The sequence below is a fragment of the Mugil cephalus genome, chromosome 13 (genome assembly GCF_022458985.1).
Source record: "Mugil cephalus isolate CIBA_MC_2020 chromosome 13, CIBA_Mcephalus_1.1, whole genome shotgun sequence".
Taxonomy (NCBI): Eukaryota; Metazoa; Chordata; class Actinopteri; order Mugiliformes; family Mugilidae; genus Mugil; species Mugil cephalus.
The window spans coordinates 12,858,975-12,871,859 of record NC_061782.1 but is presented as its reverse complement, the minus strand read 5'-3'; the positions used below and the strand labels follow the sequence as shown (position 1 = coordinate 12,871,859).

At 40.0% G+C, this 12,885-nt stretch overlaps 2 protein-coding genes across 3 annotated transcripts; one reads left to right on the top strand and one right to left on the bottom strand.

The window, feature by feature from the left end:
• Positions 1–3,005: 3,005 nt before the first annotated feature.
• mettl18 (methyltransferase like 18) lies at positions 3,006–7,981 on the bottom strand. Its single transcript, XM_047603733.1, has 2 exons — positions 7,731–7,981; positions 3,006–4,952 (listed from the first exon to the last, which is right to left on the bottom strand). The coding sequence occupies exons 1-2, from the start codon at positions 7,833–7,835 to the stop codon at positions 3,987–3,989; spliced, it is 1,071 nt and encodes a 356-aa protein (XP_047459689.1). The 5' UTR covers positions 7,836–7,981; the 3' UTR covers positions 3,006–3,986.
• Positions 7,982–8,189: 208 nt separating this feature from the next.
• Positions 8,190–12,508, top strand: zdhhc16a (zinc finger DHHC-type palmitoyltransferase 16a). Of its 2 annotated transcripts, XM_047603731.1 has the most exons (11): positions 8,190–8,347; positions 9,074–9,331; positions 9,935–10,129; positions 10,215–10,303; positions 10,544–10,572; positions 10,662–10,795; positions 10,960–11,043; positions 11,144–11,229; positions 11,412–11,535; positions 11,708–11,778; positions 11,867–12,508. In XM_047603731.1, exons 2-11 carry the CDS (start codon positions 9,098–9,100, stop codon positions 11,967–11,969), a joined length of 1,149 nt encoding a protein of 382 aa, XP_047459687.1. In that variant the 5' UTR covers positions 8,190–8,347; positions 9,074–9,097; the 3' UTR covers positions 11,970–12,508. The 2 variants fall into 2 exon arrangements, with proteins under 2 accessions (XP_047459687.1, XP_047459688.1); XM_047603732.1 differs by lacking the exon at positions 10,960–11,043.
• Positions 12,509–12,885: the final 377 nt, after the last annotated feature.

The window sequence follows — 12,885 nt, the reverse complement described above, 5'->3', positions numbered from 1 at the left end:
ATTCTTTTCTTATATATATATATATATTCCTCTCTCAAAAAACTCTTTGTACTGTTTTGTATGTAACACTTTAGTAGGTTATGACGTCTTCTCGGCTTCATGTTAATGCTGTCTTGTGTCCTGTCTGATTTACCTTTACTGGCTGCTGGTGTATTCTTATGGACTGAGTTGTATTCTCTCTATCTCTCTGGGCGTGAATTGTTGTTTGGTTTAGGTTTAATCATGAGCTAATGTGACTTGTTCGTTACACTTCAAATTCAATTAATTTATGCCCACAAGGCAACACTAGGGCTGCTGATTTGTGAACCTTACATTGTCTGTATGTAAAAAAAAAGACATAATGGTTTGTCTGCGATCTTATTGGATTTACGTTTGTAAATTCGATCAGATTCAGACGGATTCTAATGAAGAAAGCAAGTCTCATTATTTAGTGTGTATAAGTAAGTATAGCATGGCAGCACAACCTTTTTTTTTTAAATTTATATATATATATATATCAGTAGTTCCTTTATTGTGACTTGTGTAAAAATCTAATTAAATTAAATCAATAAATTACAGAGAAAAAAAACAGTTTCATGCATTTTATTTGAAAGATATCAACATCAAAACCATAAAGTACATACAAACATTCAAACAAAAGTAATGTATAGTGAGACAACTTAGTATTACTAATTTCCCACTCTTGCTGAAAGACGGTTGAAAAACTAGTACCATGCCAAAAGAACTGAGCCCATAGATGACACCAGAAGATGTCCACCATCTATGGAATTCAGTTCTCATAGTAGAGCACTCGTCAGTATCTGGTTTTCGAAGTCACTTGGTCCCCGAATGGCTGAATCGTTTGACACAGCTAATTCTTCGTCATTAGCGGGTCAATGGGTACAGCTCAAACCACTACTTATATGTTAACGAAAAAACTCTCCTCAAATCAGTGAAATATAGAAGTTAACTATTGACTATAACTATAACTAACAAAAAGCGAAGTGGGTTGAAGATACTTGAGCAGCACGTCGCCGATTAGTCACCCATCCCCATTTCTCAAGAAAACCAGGGTGATGATTTGATGATAACGTACTTCTACCATTGTAAGATTGAGCAAGAGGCCATCAAGAGTGGTGACTAAAGTGTTTTCTATACGGCGATATATCATAGTTTCTATTTCTATTTGTGATAAACTAAAGGGTAACAATTTGATTAAAACACCTTAGCTGTTTAATTTAAAAAGAAAAGTGAGAAACAAACCTCCAAAAAGCAGCTATAATTGACCGGCTCCAATCCCGTGGTTTGACCGAGTTTATGTAGAGTTCAACGTTCATCCGAGTGATCCAAACACCTTTACACATATTTAATGGTAAAGCCTTACAACCAGCGAAATGAAAGTCCGTCCACTGGGCTGATGTAAGCTGAATTAGATCATAGTGATAGTGCTCTGGTCAAGGCATGAAATGACTCACCGGTTATAGCTGCACACTCCCAGGAAAAGAACTTTGGGACAGTGTGATTAGTAACACACAGTTGGTCATGTATCTTTGAACCCTAAAGTAAGTTTGATATTAACCAACCTGCGCTGTATTACACATCCTCTTCCTTTATTTAAAACAAAACAGCAAAAAAAAAAAAAAAAAAAAAAAGACACATTATCCAGGGCCATGAGTCAGTACTGACAGTTGCAGCAGTGAGATAATTCCTCTGTGGTGTCTCAGTTGCTGTGGTTTATTCACTGTGAGTGAACATTCTTTTAGGGTACAATACAACGCTATGACCTTTCAAAGGCAGGCCACACCTGAACATGTTCAGGAAACTCATATCTTTCTGGCAGTTGGACCGGGAAACAACCGGTTCTACGCCCTATTACCAGACATCCCGAGAGAGGGCTCCAACTGTGAAATAAAGTTTTGCAGTCTTCATTCAGAGATCAAGTTGGCTTACACAGCAGCGTTGTCAGGCTGTCCCATTTGCTTGTGTTCAGAAAATGTGGAAGTTAATATTTCTCAGTAAGCGCCGTTTTCTCCTTTCTACCTCGAAAATGTCATTGATGTATCACAATATTTATAGCTTGACAGTTTGTTTAGTCATATCCGAATAACACTTTTTTTTTAAAAAAAGAGACTAGCTTGAGAGTTTCTATTGATATACTTACCGTAGATTTCCACTGAACATTGCCTCCCCAGATCCTGGATAAATCAAAAGTAAAACCACCTCACAAAAACCTTCCCAGGACCGTGTCCTTGTCGAGTAAATCTTTAAACGCGCTTCAGCAGTCGAGGGAGACGTGTTTCAGCTTTAAATCAGCAGGAGGCCTTTCCACGCTGAATGAATGTACATCCTTCCACAGTTCACCTGTGTGCTCTCTTCACGTCCCAAGGAAGGATTAGGCACAGAGTCTGACAGAACCTTAAATACTAATACCTTTCTCATCACCCATCAGCCTCCCTCCTCTCTGTTTTTCATACACTCCCTCTGTACGGTAAGCCTGACAGTCACTTCCCAGTAAGAAGGAAGCAGTGGGAGTGAACAGCACGCCCCCTCACAGTGAATCAACACATAATAGTTTCTGAGGAAAACCATCTGACTTGCCCTGCCCCCTGTTCCCATAAAGTAAGCAGGGGAAAGGCTGTGTCTACTCGAGGAACCAGGAATTCCCCCACAGGCCACGAACAGCTGTCGAGATGAGAGACGATGACGAAGCGGACACATTGGAAGTTTGCCGGCCAAGCATATACAAACAGAAACCGTGTTTGGTGTATTTCATATCTGAATGAGTGAAATAGCATTTAACAGTGCATTATATTGACATAGTTAACAACTGGAAATTCTGTCCACACGCTGTGGGTGTTGAAATGCCCCGTCATGTTTGAGCTGGTGACATTATGTTTCCTAGAACGACTGGTAATCAGCCGGGCAGTGCACAACGTTTGCGTCATGGGCATGTTAAGGAGGAGAACGCTTCATGTGATTATTAACTGGAGTCATTCACTCAGACAAGATCTGCGTGGTGGATTCAAAAGCCTTTCTGATATATCTCTGTTTGCCTTTAGGTCATAATGAAACATGACAGGGACGTGACACTGATTGCGTTTAGTCAGATAGACCAGAGTGAGGGAGAAACCAGTTTTTAAACAAGCCACTGACGGTTTCATTGTCCCACGGCCCTGAAAAAACCCTCTGATTTCCTCATCCTTTTTCTTTTCTTTTCTTTTTTTTTTTTCAAACACAAGAAACTAGTCTGGACTGGATACACACTTCCCCAGAAAACTACCCCTGGTAGTTTAATTCAAAGGATTTCCTTGATCTGGATGAAAAGGGGTTTCCACATTGTGTTGGGGAAAAATACAGCATAGTTCCCCTGTTGAACTTGGACACTCGTGTCGATATTTCCAGGATGTATACAGTCATAAAATATGCCCTGACTTTTAGGTTTCGCAATGGAGCAGACCCAGGCTCTGCTGTGAATTTTAGTCAAATGAACAGGTACAGAGACCCCACAGAGTCCCACCATTGATGTGCAGTGACTCTAGAATCCACTTTCAAACTACATCCTTGGGCTGGTGGGATAAGTTGCAATTGACATTTTGTGCTGGACTTCAGAAACAAGCCTGGCTTTCATGCTGGTGTTTGAACACTGGGGAAATCACTCGCAAAGGTCACTGAGCCCATTTCCTTTCTTTCCTCCCCATGCATCTAAAGACCTGTAACAGCCTCTTTCAACTGCACTTCGGTTACTGGCAGACATATTCAAATTACTATATAGGAAGTGAAAGAGGGTATACGTAACCAAAGTGCAAAGAGGAGATGAGGCAGCTTTATTTTTTATTTTTTTTTAAATTTATTACAGCTTTTCCATATTTAACCCGTGTAGCTTTAACACACAGAATCACAAGCTCTGTGTAACACACTAAAATACAATCCGAACATTTTTATCTCCATTAAATTCATCAATCGGTCTTCGGTTTTAACAGATCATGTGTGTCCCTGACGGTTCTCTGTCAAGTGTCCTTTGACTTCTTAAGACGCAGAACTACTACGTGTCTCTGAAGTCCTTCGTCCCCGTCCCACAGGTGATCCACATAGAAAACTCCCCTCTGCTCCACAAACATCTCAAACAGATGTAGCCCACCGCCCACGCCGAAGTAGTGGGATTTGGTGGCGAGGTAGACCAGTCCATCCGGTGCCAGCAGTTTGTGGAGGGTTTCGTGTAGCACTGGGTAGTACGAAGTGTTGTAAATAGTCTCCGATGTGAATATAACATCGTATTTGGGTGGCGGTTCCGTTTTTAGGACCAAAGCGAGAAACGTGCTCCAGTCACCAGAGTAGAAATGACACTTGGTTAGTAACGGTTTCTGGGATGTGTCTACAGCGCTTTTCTTAGGAGGTGGATTACTATCCTCAACATCCTCTTTCACATTCTTTCTTCTAGAAACGTCTTGCTGCTGTGTTTTTTCCTTTCCCCTCCCTTCTTTGTCATCGTCACTGTCTACTTCATCATCCTCTTGGCAGTTTAGCATTACATTTGGCACCGTGAGCTGTTCAATGACTGTGCTGTTATAATCTTGGAAGTGGACCTGCCTGGCTCCCCTCTTCAGGGCCAAAATTCCCAACAGCCCTGCACCGCAACCCAAATCCAAAACCGACTTCCCCCCGAAGGTCTCTCCGTCTCTCTCAATCAGCTCCAGTAGGTCGTAAGTGCACTCCCACACCTTCAGCCCTCCCTCGTACACGCCAGAGATGAGGTCAGACCTCTGCTCAGCCGTGCGCAAAAGAATGTTCTCGCCGTCCTCTCTGTCAGAGGCGGTCTTCTCAAAAACGGTCTCGTTGAGGAAGCGCAGAGGAGGAAGAGCCCCGACGGTAACTGTTTCAAAGACGGCATCCACGACTTGGAGGTGTGGGCTGGATGGCGGATGGTGCTCTTTTGCTTCTTTTACTGGCTCTGCTGGCTTGGTATTATTGCCAGTCTGCAAAACACAAAGCAGTATACATGGTTAGAGCATAAAAGCGCTCACGCAGCTACATATGATAACAATGGCTCAATGTGAATGTTCTTTATTGCTGGGGGGCAAATGGCTACATGTGTTTCAGGTTGATCACGGATTGAGGAAAATTTGATTTTTTTTTTTACAGGACTTTACCCCATTCTCAATCCAGTTGTATAACTCCAAGTTATTAATGTTAAAGCACATTACTGCACCTTATTAATCCTTCCTATGTATATAATATATAATATGTATGTACTTCTGTCTGTATCTCTTGTACATTTTTTTCTTATTTCATTCTCATTTTATTCTTGTTCTTCTTTGTAACCAAGCAATTTCCCTTTTGGATGAATAAAGTCTAAGTCTCCAAGTAAACTGTGGATTATTCATGTAACTAACTTACTTTATAATCATAATTTACTGTTAAATCTTATAAACCAGTATAACTACCGTTGATTAGGAGTGACACAACTCGTTCAGCTGAAAAAACAAATGCAATGCAAAGAATCCAGCGAGCCCTTTCATTTATTTATTTTTTACTGACAGAGGGAAATATTGATTCCTTATTCCTTCAAATGAAAGTGCTATAATTTCTGGGTATTACTGGGACTGCTCGAAAGGCGAATGCCGCTCTAATATGTCACCAAGAGTATTGCAATATACTGAAATGTAACTTCTGTATTACGAGGCTCTTCCAGATACATGGCTCTCCTAGTGATGTCGCAACACGGTTATCTGAGGCTTGAAAATGAATAAATTATAGCTTCCGTTAACACGGTTCTGTATGATCTGGCTGTGAAAACACCTTTAACACAAATGAAATAAATAAAACGGGTGTTTGATTTCATGTTAATTGTTTTACAGTGCTCCAAGCTGCCTACTAAAGCGGATTATGTAAAATCATACTGGGATTAATTTGACATATTACAGTCGAGGTTTGAGTCATAATTGTAGTGTGAATGGTGGTTTCGAAATTTCTTTTCCACTGAAAATAATATAAAAATGATGTTATGACTTTTGCTGCGGTTTGTACCAAACAAATGTTCCCTTACGTGTGGAGAATGTGATTTATAGGCGGGGGTATAAGTGGAGCGTCGAAATGCCTGATGTGTTTTGACATACATTACTTATTGTATATTACTGACTAACTTCATGCATTTCTTTTCTATGAACACTAACTGGAATACTTGTTGACCGTTGATGAAATTAAACATGAGACTATGACCCATGTGATTCACTGTGTGACTAAACCACTGGAAATGTCATGTGTCGAGGGGTAGGTTAGGTTGTTGACGTTGTCACCTACATGAACACAACAGTAAAGCTGAAGGTGTGGTGAGGTTGTTGAACACCTCAAAATGTTAGTATCAGACATAACAATGATAATTCACACAGTTTACAGTCAGAATGAACTGATGCTTTTTCCACTATGACTTTTCAAAGACAGGTCTTCCATACTGTGACGCCAAATCTCATAAACAAGGAGATTACAAACCCACGCTCTCTAGTGACTGCCTGTCAGAAGACCTTTTGTGGTTTATCAGCCATGTTAAAATGGCTCACACAGTGGAAATGATTCATTTAACAAATAAAAAGGTATGTGCATCAGCAACAAGGAATTCTATTTTTACTTTCCCTGTAACTATTACAAAAGTTTTATAGCTACATACACTCACTTAATTACACACCAGTGAAACCAAATTCATTCTAATAACAGTGTTGCACCAACGCTTCATGAAGGTTATGCTATTCAGCATTTGTTTGAAATAACAGGGATGGTTTATAGCACTAATGAATTTTATTGTGATGTACCGACACATGTTTCTAATATTTTGGCAACTCCTGAGGGTTAAATAACCTTTGTGTTTAATTCAGTTCAGTACTACAAACTACGTCCAACAAATTTATCAGACAGTTCATTTACTGCAATTCTTACACCGTTTCAAATAAACTTAATTTAGAACAGTCATGTAGGGGGATTTCGTGCAGGACTCTTATATTAGAATATGTTATGTATTTTCATTGGTGTACCTAATGAACCGTGGAGTGAGTGTAAATATTAAAATGAATGCCATTTTCACCCTGTGATTTAAGGACAAAGTGAAATACTTGAAGAGGATAAATTATTCACAAGTAGTTTAAAGTTTAAATACAACATTTAATTATGTCAACTGAAAAACAAAAAAACAAAACAGAAACCATCTTAAAATTGTTTCATTAAAAGTTTAGAGATTAAGTTTTCTCCTCATGAAATGTTTTAAACTCTAAGCACCAGACAGTACAGTACAGTTTATACGCAAAATGTACACAAACACTAATAACAAAATTTGAAAGCAAATAAGAACATAAGCTGGTAGACTTTATTTATTTATTTATTTATTTTTTTGGACTACTTTCAAGCTGAATAATACACTTACTTTAAGGGTGTTTTTTTTCTATTCTAGTTATATAAATGTCTGCGTATTTATGGTGTGCCTTTAAACCGGGGTCTCTGTAAAATTTCGTTATGTTCTCATAATGATAATAAAGACTCTTGAATCTTTTGTGTGCAATTATTTATGCGTTATATTTTTTTTATTGCTCTGCACTCTTTGTTTTTCTATTCTATTGTATTCTGACATTATCTGCGGTATTTGGATATTTCTTGTTATAATGGCCAGGTATGCAATGCTTCTGTTCCAACAAGCAGAAGGAATCTGTCATGAGTTGTTACCTGGCAGCTTCTGAGTACTGCTTTATTACTGAGCTAACGCTACTCACAGATATAGTCTTGTTGTCTTTCTTTCTGTTTTGCAATCCATTTCCGTCCGCGTCGGCCGGGCTTGTTGTTTGTGCTGGGAGGTCGAAGTTAAAACAAAACGACATGATGACTGACAACAATCAAAAACGCTAGCTTGAGGTATAAAAGTTGCTATCATCCGTTTCCCACAGGATCCGCCACATGGCAAACTCGCGTGTATGTGTAGCTTAGCACAGCTAACTTGCAGCGTTTAGAACTACAATTCCCACAAGTATGATAAACTGTCCACCCATCTCTGATTACGTTTCAGTTGTTGGTGTATTCGAGTCGCTACTGGTCAGTGACCGCAGCTTTAGAGAAACGTAATGCGGAAAACCTTGTCATATAATAATATTTTTTTGGAGGGGAAATACGTCTGACTGTTTGTATTCAATTCCGGACTCGGACTACCATGATGCCATTTGTGTTATGACGCATGCGCACTAACTCCAAGTCGGGTTTTTGGATTTGTTAACTGTCACAGGTCCCTGATCCTGCTCTTCTCTGCAAATACATGGCAATAATCCTCTTTTTGTCTTCCTCCTGAAAATGTCGACCGGTCGGGTTCCCTCGGTGGTTTTATTTCCCTCATAGAAACGTGAGTATTCCCCACTAAATCAACAACATGTATAACGTAGAGAGACGAGTAGTGTATGAGCCGCAGTACACGGCGTCGTTCTATTTGCCTAAAAACAGCGTGTGATACACAAACAAAAGGCATTTGGTAGCGGTATGACTCAATGACACCCCTCCCAGATATGTGTATTATGGACAAATTAAGTGTCATTGCTTTCGCGACGCGCCAGCTACAGCTAATTCCCTGGCATCAGGTTTTAATGTCACTACCGCCGAATAGGATATGATGAGGAATGAATGCTGCTGCAGACAAAGTCTCCAGTCTGGGACCACTGTCCCTCATCAGTCTCACCACATGCGGCTGCAAACACCTCCACCCAGACTCCACCCTGGCCGGAATGCTGCAAAGCAGGACTGCTCCTCTTGATTGCCTCTATATTTCTCTTGCACACACACACACACACACACATGCTGTTTCTCATGGATCCTCTTTAAATTGTAGTCAGACTGGAAGAAGTTTAGGTAGCTCCAACTGCCGTTTTAAAAAAAAAAGCATTACCGCCAAAAGATCCAGACATCCAAGGTTTGGTAAGTTTAAAATGATACACTAGAAGACGTTTTTTTTTCTCCATTTGTAAGGATGAGTTTGCTGCTTTATTGACCAGAAGATAAGTGAAAAAATTGAGAAACTAATCAGCCAAACACTGGATTGGTTGTGCAGTTTACCTCTTTTTTATTTCTTTCTCAGGTGCATGCATGTTACAGATGCAGGATGCGGTGTTGTCCCAGCTCTGTGCTCCACCTGCTGCGCTTTGTCCGGGTACGGTTGTGTAGCAGACGAGGAAAGAAGCATCTGCCCCTGTGGGTCAGGGAAACATGGGCTTACATCAGGCTCCTGGTGAAGTCGCTTTACTTCAACTCCCTCACAGACTCGGATGTGGTTTTTGACTCGATTTTTGAACCACTTTTTTGGACCGTGGATTATGTCACCCGCTGGTTTGGCTTGGTGAGTTTGTGTCCATCTGTGCAATCATTTAATTAGTTACAATGGCTTTGTGTGATGCTGTGGCAAGAAAAACTATGTAAATAATTTTTTTCCGAATTTGTTACTTGATGTAAATGAAGTATGGATGAACTTATCGATAGCATGTTACTTAGTAACCCCCCCGCTGGAAGCAGTAACCTCAAGGAAGCATTTGTGGTAGATGCAGATTAGAGTTGCACAGCAAGAATTTAACCATAGTGTAAACTGTTTCCTCGACAGGAGTTTTGTGGCGTCAGTGATCTTTGTCAAACTTCAGTCATGCAGCAGTTGCTGATTGTGATTGCCTGATTCTTGAACAAGCATCTGTATTGTTCTTGACATGACAGTACACTGTTAAATTGTTCAGCATTTAGACAATATTTCTCGAGGTCAAAGTTTCATTTTTGTTTTTACTCCATTAAAGCTTTTGAGCGCTTTAATCCTGTGTGTAACATACCAGTCTACAATTCTTCTGTACCGACAATCGAGTGGTGTTTTAGATAAAGATCTGATAACATCCTCCCGAACTGCAGTTATTTTCCGCATAGTTATCATATCGTTATCATTTTGTGATTATTCCCACAGGTCTTCGTTTGCCTGGTGGTGTTTCTGACCAGCTCCATATTGGTGATAGCCTATTTGGTCCTGTTGCCTCTGGTCCTCAACACCTACTCCCCGCCGTGGATCGCTTGGCATATTTGTTACGGACACTGGAACCTCGTCATGATCGCTTTCCATTACTACAAAGCTGCAAAGACCTCTCCGGGATACCCCCCTACGGTGAGGTGTCAGCTCCACTGCTCATCCGCACACGGTCTTAATTTCTTTATATTAATGCAAAAGTGTTCTCTTTCACGTTTCCCAGGAAAAAAATGACAGACCATTTGTGTCAGTCTGCAAAAAGTGCATCGTGCCAAAACCAGCCAGAACACACCACTGTGGTATCTGTAACAGGTGAGTCGGTTTTCTTCCCACCTGTTCATTTCTTTAATTGATGTTTATTATGAGGAACCGATACTATTCTAGTTTGGACCATTTGTTAGTTTTAACCACCAGAGCTATGCAAGTGTTTCTTAAAGACCGTGTTAATAATATGCTATTAATATATTCACATCAACTCATATAAATCACTAACAAGTGAAATGTTAACACCTAACAATAAGTCTTAATATTTTTTTTTTTTATACTTTGCAGATGCATTCTGAAAATGGACCATCACTGTCGTATCCTTTATAAGTGTTTTATTAGCAGAAAACAGAGATACTCTGCAGAATCTACAAAGAGAAGACTTTCCTTAATTTCAGCGTGTCAGCCTGGTTGAATAACTGTGTGGGCCATTTTAACCACCGTTACTTCTTCTCCTTCTGTCTCTTCATGACCTTGGGCTGTGTCTACTGCAGCATCAGTGGCAGAAACTTGTTCCTCGACGCATACAATGCTCTCGAGGTGAGATAGTCAGACTGCTGTTGCCTGTGGGACTGCTTGGAGTCCTGTCCTTTTTTAGGATTTCCTTCATGCCTGGTGCCTGTGGGGCTTAAAGTTTCCTCGCTGACTCTGCCTTGTTTCTGTCTTTAACACCTGGGTTTCGTGCATTCGGGCTGTTCCATTAGCGCTTTAAGCATTTGGATGTGGAAAAGCCGGGGATACCAGTAACGGGGATGGGACTTCTTATAGGGCTTCTCCCTCCTGGCCAGGTACAATCCCACCTCAGAGAACAGACAGTAACATTATTATGTGTTTTTTTTTTTTTTTTTGTCTGCTGTTATGTAATATTTGCTTCTTTTTTTTGTCAAGACCAACTATCAGACATCTGCACCTCCATACACCTTTAAGGATAGGATGATTCATAAAAGCATCATCTACATGTGGGTGCTCACCAGGTAAAACCATTAACCATTTACCAATGTTACCATTCTGCAGACGAATTCAAAATAGATTTTGTGTGCATGCGGTGGGCACACAAATCCACGTTTGCAATGTCACACCTCTTTTTCAAAGCTGTTGTTTGTCACTATTTAAGCTCTTAGCAGTGGATGAAATGAAATGCGCTTTGTCCCTTTAGCACAGTGGGAGTGGCCCTGGGTGCTTTAACCTTTTGGCATGCAGTTCTCATATCCAGAGGGGAGACGAGCATCGAAAGACATACCAACGGAAAAGAAGCTGAGCGATTGGCCAAACGCGGAAGGGTGAGCTTTAGATTTTAGATAAATTAAATGTTAAAATAATCCAGGTGATGTTCAGGGGTTTATATATATAATTAACCACAACTACAATGATAATAAGATATTGTCTCTTGGTTTTGATGGCAGTGAAAGTAATAGGTTTTTAATTGGGGTTTCTCTTTGACTCTTCTGCCAGGTATACAGAAATCCTTTCCACTACGGCAGGCTGAATAACTGGAAAGTCTTCTTGGGCGTGGAGAAGAGAAGGTGTGTGTTCTGTTCAGTTATATTATATCTTTTGTGGTCAGTGGTGCCTTGTTCACTTTGTAATCTCCATATTGTCCTTTGTCTTTAGTCACTGGGTGACACGTGTTCTCCTTCCCTCTGGACACGCCCCGCACGGTGATGGTTTGACCTGGGACATCTTTCCACGCAAAAAGGACTTGATACCCGTATGACAGACTCTACATAAATATATTTTGTAGCCTTAAGGATTGGGTTAGATTACAGGAGTCTTTCTTAGATGCTCCATATAACTGAAGACAGGGGGTCATGCCAACCTCCTATACCTCAGAAGCACGGTCTACATTTTTCATCGAGACAGTTTGTCATGAGTGGGTTGTTCTTGACTGGGTTTTACTTATCTTTACAAACTGGTTTTACTTGACTCTGTTTGAGTACTTGTACTCGAGCTTTGTGCTATCATGGGTTTGATATTTTTATAAACCAAATACACTGACTGAACTATTTGCAAAAACATGTTTTTTTATGCAAAATGTCATCTTATCCTGCCCAAGCTATTTTTATCCCAAAAAAATTTGGAGGCATCATGTTTCATGTCAGTGCCTCCACCTCCCTGTCTCACATTTGAACACTCCAGACCAACATTATCATTTAATTAGAAGGAAACTACGGTACCATGAGAGTATGTAATGTAAACTGTATTTTGTACCTGTTAATTTAATAAATCTTTATAACCTGCTTTAATATAATTCTACACTGCCGGTGTCTACTGTGGGCCATGATCAATGTTAAATAGAAAAATGTTTCATATATATATATATATATATATATATATATATATATATATATATATATATATATATATATATATATATATATATATATATATATATATATTTATTTTATTTTTTTTATGTGAACAAATTAAGGTGGTGTATGTTTGCTCCTGTTACTTTACAACACACTGAGCACACACTCGAGCTCCAGGGTTACGTCACAGTATTACATTGACAGACACAGACATACGACCAGAGGAGGAGGGGGGGGGTTGGTGGATTAACTGCGTTGCGTGCCAGATTTGATCTGCAGATTCATTTCAGTGTGTTACGTCACAAATAGGCAGACACTACA

What these genes read in the sequence shown, in the direction of transcription:
- zdhhc16a (XM_047603731.1), top strand. Translation starts at nt 9,098, where the DNA reads ATGCGGTGTTGTCCCAGCTCTGTGCTCCACCTGCTGCGCTTTGTCCGG. An exon ending in GATTGGCCAAACGCGGAAGG is followed by an intron (nt 11,536 to 11,707) that starts GTGAGCTTTAGA and finishes CTCTTCTGCCAG; the next exon opens with GTATACAGAAATCCTTTCCA. An exon ending in TTGGGCGTGGAGAAGAGAAG is followed by an intron (nt 11,779 to 11,866) that starts GTGTGTGTTCTG and finishes CTTTGTCTTTAG; the next exon opens with TCACTGGGTGACACGTGTTC.
- mettl18 (XM_047603733.1), bottom strand. Translation starts at nt 7,835, where the DNA reads ATGTCGTTTTGTTTTAACTTCGACCTCCCAGCACAAACAACAAGCCCG. An exon ending in AAGACAACAAGACTATATCT is followed by an intron (nt 4,953 to 7,730) that starts GTGAGTAGCGTT and finishes TGTGTTTTGCAG; the next exon opens with ACTGGCAATAATACCAAGCC.